An 8805-nucleotide genomic window follows, 5' to 3' on the forward strand; every position below is an offset into this window, starting at 1 on the left:
CCCTTCCAGCTAGGTTCCAGCAGTCAAGGAACACAAACAGGTAAGTTGTGAGTTGGGTGTGTATAGAAAGTCAACCAATGTAAAAATTGTATGTATATGTTAATGGACCATATGTAGAACTGTCTGTTTGAGGACAGGCATACCTATCAGCCTCCACTTCTCAGTTTATTAAATTCAGTATCCTCTGTATAAGAAGGCAATTGAATATATAGTATGTTTTAGAAACATTTTCATTTGAAAATCCAGATAAAATAAAAAAAGGTCTGACCTTTTAAGGATTACCCCCCAGATAACAGGAAACCAAGCTATCTAAAATAATTTACTGGCTAAGGATTCTAAATAGCCGTGAGTTTTACTGTACTGTTGCAAACAATCAATCCCCAAATCGTGCTGATAATTACATGGGAAATAACTACTAAAATATTGTTTTTCTGAAAGGCACATACAAATGTTACAGTAAAAGCTGTGTTGTCTAGCACTTTATCAATGGTAATAGGCATTGACTCTTGTTATTAATCTAAATTTTTTATGATTTTTGCTCTCCTTCAACTTCATCTCCTTCCTGCTATGCTACCTGTAAACTCCCCCTACTTTAGTCCAAATTTTCATCCTGTTTAAGATTTTAGGAGACTGTGTGTAAGCCTCTTAGAAAAGCAAAATGGAAATAGAATTAGGACATTGAATTTGCAGATATTATAGGAAAACAAGTGTGGCCTTTGTAGTTAGATGAGAGAGAAATTAATACATATACCCTCATGATAGCATTTTTTATTTTTCTCCAGGGCTCTGAAATGTCAGATGTGGCTAGCAGGGAACTTCATACCCAGGCTCAAGAGCGGCTGGGGCGCTACTTCTTAGGAAGGGCTCTAGAAGAGCGAGCCCAGCAGCGAAGGGAGGCTTTGCAAGCTCAGATCAGCACCAACATTGAGCAGCTGATGAGTAAGTGCTGAATTCTATGTCTGCTTTCTATAGTGAACAAATTCTATAGGACATATCAGATCAAAAATCATAGAGAAAGACCATTTACCAATTACCTATCTAGTCCAGCCACCTATGTCCAAGAATGATTTTACTTAGAACATTACCTTCAGGAAGGAAGATGCCACACTCTTAATCCCTCTCAATTCCCTGTCACTTGTCATTTAAACATATCACAGTTCTTTCTGCCTTAGAGATACTGATGCCTATAGACTTCCTAAGGCTTTTTCTCTTTATATATAGCCTTTCTGTTATTTCCAAGTAGTGAATAATGTTAATAATAACCTCATCTTAAATTTATTAGCACTTTATGGCTTTCAAGCCATATTTACATGCATCTTCTCAATTGATCATCATGGCAACCCTGTTGGAGTCGACAGCACAAATGAGCTATGTGGAGAGTGATCCAATTCATGAACTACAATGTTTCAGCCCGACGCTAGGGACCTTGCTTTTAGTATGTGTGGTGGAAAGGTCCATTGTCTACTGCTTAATGTCTCTTGCTTATTGTTGTGATATATTGGGATTGAGGTTTTCATGGATCTTTTCCCAACAAGATAGATTGTGTTTTCCTTTTTAGTAGTTTCTATAATCAAAACAAATAAGCTTTTTAAAAAATTTACACAATTCTATAATCCTTTTTAGTAGGGCCTAGGACTCAGGGGTGGGGAACCTACGGCCCCAAGGCCACATGTGGCTGCCTAGGTACTTGGGTGCAGCCTTTTGACTGAGTCCAAGTTTTACAGAACAAATCCTTTTATTAAGGGGATTTGTTCTGTGAAGTTTGATTTCAGTCAAAGGGCCATACTTGAGTTCCTAGAAGGCTACATGTGGCCTCGAGGCTGCAGGTTCCCACCCCTGGCCTAGGTCATTCAAGTAGACAATTCTTTTCAAAATGACAGCATGAAACCGTAATATATATCTCTTCCAAACAAGCAGATATCACCCATAGGTGAGAGTGGTGGTCACTTGGTACATTGTTGTAGCCTGCGTAGAATTCAACCATTGTTCTCCCAAGTTCTTAGTTGATGGGAACAGGATTCTTGGAGTCTTATAGATTTGGAGCAGAAAGGGATGTTAGAATCCATATAGTCCATCTATCCCTTACTCCCAACCCCTCATTTTGAAGATAAGGAAATTGAGATTTGGGAAGTGGGATAAGTGACTTGCCCCCAGGGTCAAACACACAGAAAGAGTCTAAGGTAGGATTTGAACCTGGGTCCTCTTGATTTCAATTTCATTATACCTCTCTTCTTTTATTACAGGTGCACCACATCTGAGGGAGATTACAGGACAGGAGCCTGAACTCTTCATAAGCAGGTCTCGGCCTGTGGCCACCAGAGCCAAGCAAGCCCACCTTGCTACACTAATAGAGGGACAAGCACCTTGGTGGAAGAAACTTGGGAATGAGGTTGCGGATGAAGAAGTTACCCCAAAAGAAGCTCTAAATATAGATTTGGGAACCTTATTTATTGGTGGAAGCAAATCTCCTTAGGAACTGAGCCTGGGCACCAGTCTTAGAGGTGTCACATTATAAGGATAGTATTCTACCTAGAGCTATCTATCAGTCTTTACTATTGGATATGCCAAGAGATTTGGGTAATCCATGGGTTTACTGTCTCAGTGATCTTGCTTCCCTGCTCCCCCTCAAATAAGGCTCGGTCTGTATTTTAGGAGACAGTTAATTTCTACCTCAAGACTCCTTTCTCTTCTCCCTTTTCATTTCATTTCTCCATCATGAATACCAAGATGACTTGGAACTTTTGCTGTGGAATTAAACACAGATTGATGCTATATGTGCAGGGCAGGGCAATGGTTTTTTTTTTTTTTAAGATTTTACTTTTTTAGTAAATGTTCTGAAAGATTTGACAGATCAGTCATTTTTCAGTTCTTTTATTTGGAATTCCTAGTTTTTCATTAAAGATAGACATTTAGGAAACAAAATAGTTTTGTACATTTTTGTAGAATAGCCACACATTTTTACATGTTTCATTTTCTTCAAATGATGGCTTTTTTATACTTAACAGAGTTCAGGACACATAGTAGATTCTCATACTAGGCTTTTGATTGATGATATAGCTAGTACAATAGGCAATTATTTTCTCAACCACACCCACAGTCTATATATGTATTTGAAAACCTGCACAGGGAGACAGTTTGCACTTCTCTCAGTCTATAAAAGGACTTGAGTTCTTCTTGGCTTTCAGAGATGTCTATGCATGTGCTTGTGCGTGTGTTGAAACCACTTTAAACACTTTTTTAAAAATCCTTTTAAGTTTTGGTGACATCATTTATTAGATATATGAGCAAAACACCTTTTTTTTTTTTAAAACCTGTGAGTTTTAGAACTCATGTTCTATGGGGCAGCTAGGTGGCGCAATGGATAGAGTATGGGCCTGAAGTCAGGAGAACCTGAGTTCAAATCCAGCCTCAGACCATCACTTGACACTTAATAGCTGTGTGACCCTGGGCAAGTCACTTAACCCCAGTTGCCTAAAAACTTAAAAAAAAAAGAAATCATGTTCCTACAGTTTAAACATGTTTACTACTAGGTATTGCATTTTTTTGGAAACTAGAATTTATTCTAATAGAGTGAATTGAGAATGAGATAAATTATTTTTTCAAAGAAAATAAACTTTTAAAGATATGTAAATTACATAATTACTTCCTAAGTGATACCACAATAGAAATATCATTTAGAGCAGTGGTGTCAAACTCAAATAGAAACATATCCTTGCAAGTCACACATTGACTTTAAAATTGAGTAAACATTATGTTGCACTAAATTTTTATTTATTTATTTTGTTAAACACTTTCCAATTATATTTTAATCTGATTCAGGCTAGACTTGGGAGTTTTACATGCAAAGCAGCCTGCTGGCCATGAGTTTGATATCTCTGATATAGAGTAGTTATTCATTTAAATATCTACTCTCTGCTAAAAGGTCTGAGATACAAAGATAAATAAGACATGATTCCTGCCCTCAAAAAACTTAAAACCAAATAAAATATTTCAAACAAATGTCAGGTCTGTACTCTAATTGGGAGCGTTTAGTTTTTCTAACTATTTTACCTAAAATTCAAACTGCTTCCCTTCATCAAAAGTCTTTTAAGGGGAGTAGCTAGGTGGTGCAGTGAATAGAGTGCTGGCCTTGGAGTGAGAAAGACCTGAGTTCAAATGCAGCCTCAGACACTTAACACTTTGTGACCCTGGGCAAATCAGTTAACCCCAATTGCTTCACCAAAAAAAGCACCAAAAAAGTCTTTTAAGAACATGTATTTTGTCAGGAAGGACTGGCCTTTCTGTGCCTCATATCATCACAGGTTATGTTAGAACTAAGTAAAGAATGAGTTTTTACTAAGAATGGTTAAGTACACTTGTAGCTGTGATAGAAAGAAGCCTTGGAATCCAGGTAAAGCATCCTATAGACTTTTAATGCCAGCTTATCTAAAAGTCTTGGAGAGTAGTTTTAGGATTCTGACTCCCAAAATTGAGGGTGAGTTAAAAGGTGTTTGATTATTGAAAGAAGGTTAAATTAATCATACATAACAGATAAGGATCAATAAGAAAGATTCTGAATTGTATCCTGGAATTTGTTTTCTTAAGGATTTTTTCACCCTTTAATGTTTGTGTTCAGCTATTTTAATAAAGAATTTTATTTTTTATAATAAAAACATAATTGGGTGACCATTCCAAACTAATAGGAAGCTTGACTGTCTTGACCATCATGCCATAACCAAGACACCACTCCTCACCTTGAGACAGAGAATTTTAGTCAAAATAACTAAAAGGAAATAATTATCTCTTGGTGCTGAGCTTCTAAATGTAAATATTAACATGACAATAATCTAATAGTTTATGTTCCTCTTACCTGAAAAGTTCACATTCAGGTGTAACTAGAAACTTTGTATACATCAAACCTGGCCATGTCCTTCACAGAATTTGCCAGACTGAAATAGGGTTATCACAAAACTGAGATTAAGTGTCCCCAAAGATGAGAGATGGCAGAAAGCAAGATGTATAAGAAAGAGCAAGTACTCATGAGGAGGTGGTAGAAGCATCAGACAGAATTATACTGTAGTGCTTATTGCATACAGCTGCATATTTCTTTACATTCCCTCATTCCCATAGCCACATTTTTTGTTACAGTAACTTTTCTCAGGTAGAGACAAATAGCCAAATCAGATAATTAGAATGAAAGGAATCTCAGATATATTTCATGTGCTAACATTAATTGTTGTTGAGAACATTCCTTGTACTTCCAAGGATATTAATTCTGTATGTTTTTGCTCAGTCTCTCTTTATGAAACCTAATTCCTTGCTCCTTGTGATTGTGCTGTCCATTGGTTTTACTGAACTGCTTTTGTGGTTTTTGTTGTTGTTATAACTGGATACAGGGTACAGGTATAATAATAACGTGAAGGACTGTCTGGAAGAAGGGAAGCAAAAGATAATCATGTTAAAAGAACACAATCTCTAAACATTAAATCTTGAGGACAATGCTTGGAGACAACTTAAAGATCCTAGATCTTCCAGAACACAAGTCAAAAAATTGGAGCTCCACAATGCAAGAAATAATACAAAAAAATTGCCCAGAAGTTCTGAATAAGTACCTACCAAAGGAGTCCATAGATCACCTCCTGAAGGGGGGGGGGAACCCATAGTGCAAACTCCCAACACGCATAGTAATTAGATTTAACAATTCCAATGACAACAAAATTTTCAAGTGACTGGAGACATTCAAATATAAAGGAAAAAAAATTTGTATAACACAAGACTATTATGCACCCACCAGATACCACAGAAGAGGAATGGAATAATATATTCCAAAAAGCAAAAGAACTCAAGATGCAACCCAAAGGGACGTACTTTGCAAAGCTGAACCTAATCAATGAAAAATGATTGAGTTCGATGAATGAGAGGCATTTGTAATATATCTACAAAAAATGAGATATTCTATTTTCAAACACCCCAGACAACAGAAACACAAGAAAATAAACACAGCTACTAAGGAAAGCATAAGTAAAAACAAAATATGCCATCTTTAGAGACTATTAAAAAATGAGAGAGATATATATGGGGTTAAAAAACAAAGTAGGCAGGGAGGGTGGGTGAGGGGGGAAGGGAGGCTGCTTTCCACCTGCCAGAGACACTGCAAGTACTGGGAGTGGTGATGGCAACCTTCACAAAAGACCTAGGCTTGCCTCTGGGGGGGCAGAGTAGGGACAGGAGAGCAACCTGTACCCAGATCTTGCACCAGAACCCAAAGCCATGTACTTAAAATCCCACCTGAAGGAAAGAGCCAGCTGTGTGAGGATCCTCTTGGAAGGCTGCCCAGGAAATCATGGTGACAGGGAGCTGGCCTAGACTTAGAATGCCAAAGGCAGGGCACACCCAGTCTTCCTCATTGTGCCACTGGGAAACCTCTGCTTCGGCCTAGGCCATCCCCACCCCCTCCTCAAAGGTCCTACTTGGGACCCATCCCCCTGCACATGGAAACCTACATCCTGTTCTTCTGGGACCTACCCAGGCCTGGGGAAGTCTCCTGACTTAGAGAAGTGGCAGAGCCTGGCAAAGAGCTGAACAAGGGTACCCAGGACCTGGCTCCTAGCCCAGTCAGGCAGCCCAATTCCAAAGGGGCCCAAGTCCAAGGCAATGCCCTCTTAAGTCCTTGCCCACAAGGGCTTACACAGTCAAGGACTCCCCGAAAACATTCTGTTTCTGCATATGTTGGGCAAGAGGGTTCAAGTTGGGGGGTGTGACAATTCAGTTCAATTCAACATACATTTATTGAGTGCCTCCTGTATGTGTGACCCTGGTCTTGGCACTAAGGAGACAAATATAAAAAAGGAAACCCTCAAGGAGCTTACAACCTAAAAAGCAAGCACAGTACCTGTTAAACATTTTTAAAATAAATTTTATAGTTAAAAAAACAAAAGTAATAACTGAAGGGTGATTGAAATATTTCTAAAAATACAAAGTCATATAAAGATAACAGTAAAACTTAAATAGAAGTTATGGTAGAAAAATTTAAAACACTGTGGACTTAATCTCCCTCCCCCACCTCACCCCTCTCACCTCTCAAGTGAATAAATGTGTTTTGATTTCTGGTTTTGCGTGGGCGTTGGGCGGGTACTAAACTGCAAGAATGGGAGGGTTAATAAAAGAGGGGAGGAGAGTTAGAAGATAGAGACGAATGAGTGACTTACTCCTAACCAAGTAAACAAAAAGGGGAAAATAAGGGTTACAAGAAAATGGGTGAAGTGACAAAGGGAAGGATTGAAATGAGGAAGGAAAGAGGAAATCTTGATTCAACGGTGAGAGCTGTCTTTCTGAAGGAAGACATATTCTGTATTAGGACAAGGGAACTTTACAATGGGACTAATCTGTAGGAATTTGGTGCTCAAAGAAATCACTGAACTATTTCTGGAAAAGCATTGTACCTTCCATGGGCAGCATCCTATCTATCTCACGTTAAAGGAACCAGCATCCAGAAAGGTGAGGGTGTGTACCCAGAAAAGAAATTTCATGGCAAATGGGGAACTAGAGAAGGATGGTGTCCTTTACTAATAAGAAAGTTGGGAATTGGTTTGGAAATCAATACCTAAACTTATTAGCTGTGTGAGCTTCGGCAAGTCACTTAACCCTTGTTGGCCTCAGTTACTTCATCTGTAAGATGTGGATAATAGCATCCACTTCCCAGGGTTGTGAGGATCAAATAAGGTAATAATTTTTAAATGCTTAGCATAGTACCTGGTACAAAGCAGGTGCTATGTAAGTGTTGGCTATTATTATTATTATTATTATTATTATCATCATTACCCTTCAAGTTTGTTTTTATGGCACCAAACGGCAAGAGTGGGAGGGGGACATTGCCCTTAATGAACATGTTCACCTGTATATTTCATAGGATTTTCAAACTCAACATTTGTCCAAAACAAAACTTATCTTTCTTCCTAAACTCTCCCCTTTTTTTTATAAAAATAACTCCCATTTTTTTAAAATAACTCCCGTATTTCTGTCATTTCTGTACCACCATCCTTTCAGTTACCCAGGTTCATGAATTCTGTCATCTTCATCACTTTCATATCCAACCAACTGCCAAGTTTTGTCTGTTTTATCTCCACATCTCTTTTCTGTCCCCTTCCTTCTATCCTTAAGGCTGGCTGCCCTAATTCATCATTTCTCACCTGGGTTATAATATCCTCCTAATTGGCCTCCCCTCACCCAGCCTCTTCCCTCTCCAATCTAAGCTCCACACAGCTGCTAAATTGATTTCCCTAATGCATAGATCTAACGATGTCACCCTCAAGAAACTTCAGGGGGCTCCAACTCCCCATAAGATAAAATACAAAACCCTGTTTGGCGTTTAAAGCCCTCTACAGTCTGGTTCCAATCTATTTGTTCAGACTAATTTCCCCCTTTGTGTACTCTACACCTGCCAAACAGGCATACTTGCTGCTTCTCATTCATGACATTCCATCTCCTGCCATCCCTCATGCCTGGAATGCTCTTTTTCCTCACTCCTGTCTCTAGGAATTTACTAGTGCCAATCAGCTCAAGGCCTAGCTCCTGGGGTCCTTCACAAAGCGTTTTGTGATTTCCCCAGTTCTTAGGCTATTAGTGCTCTCCCTCCCCTAAAATTCCCTCGTGTTCCATTCCATGCATTTTGGACTTCTTTGTGTACACATTGTTCCTCTTCCTTCCCTCTCCTTGCCCCAGTAGCATATAAACTCCTTACGAGCATGGATTATTTTATTTTTGTCTTCATATTCCCACTGCCTGGCACAATGTCTGGTACATAAGTGCTTAATAAATGCTTGCTGA

The 8805-nt window shown here is 38.7% G+C and overlaps 1 protein-coding gene across 4 annotated transcripts in view; it reads left to right on the plus strand.

Annotated features, from left to right (window-relative positions):
* IQCB1 (IQ motif containing B1) overlaps positions 1-2772 on the plus strand; it is a 67089-nt gene extending 64317 nt beyond the window's left edge. For all 4 annotated transcript variants that reach the window (XM_027845204.1, XM_027845201.1, XM_027845203.1 and 1 more), the window contains 2 exons: positions 783-939; positions 2244-2772. In XM_027845204.1, coding sequence (XP_027701005.1) covers positions 783-939; positions 2244-2473 — 387 coding nt within the window. In that variant the 3' untranslated portion in view covers positions 2474-2772. The remainder of the gene's footprint in view (positions 1-782; positions 940-2243) is intronic.
* The last annotated feature ends 6033 nt before the right edge of the window (positions 2773-8805 follow it).

This window comes from Vombatus ursinus, unplaced genomic scaffold, assembly GCF_900497805.2.
Source record: "Vombatus ursinus unplaced genomic scaffold, bare-nosed wombat genome assembly UNPS02014959.1, whole genome shotgun sequence".
Classification (NCBI taxonomy): Eukaryota; Metazoa; Chordata; class Mammalia; order Diprotodontia; family Vombatidae; genus Vombatus; species Vombatus ursinus.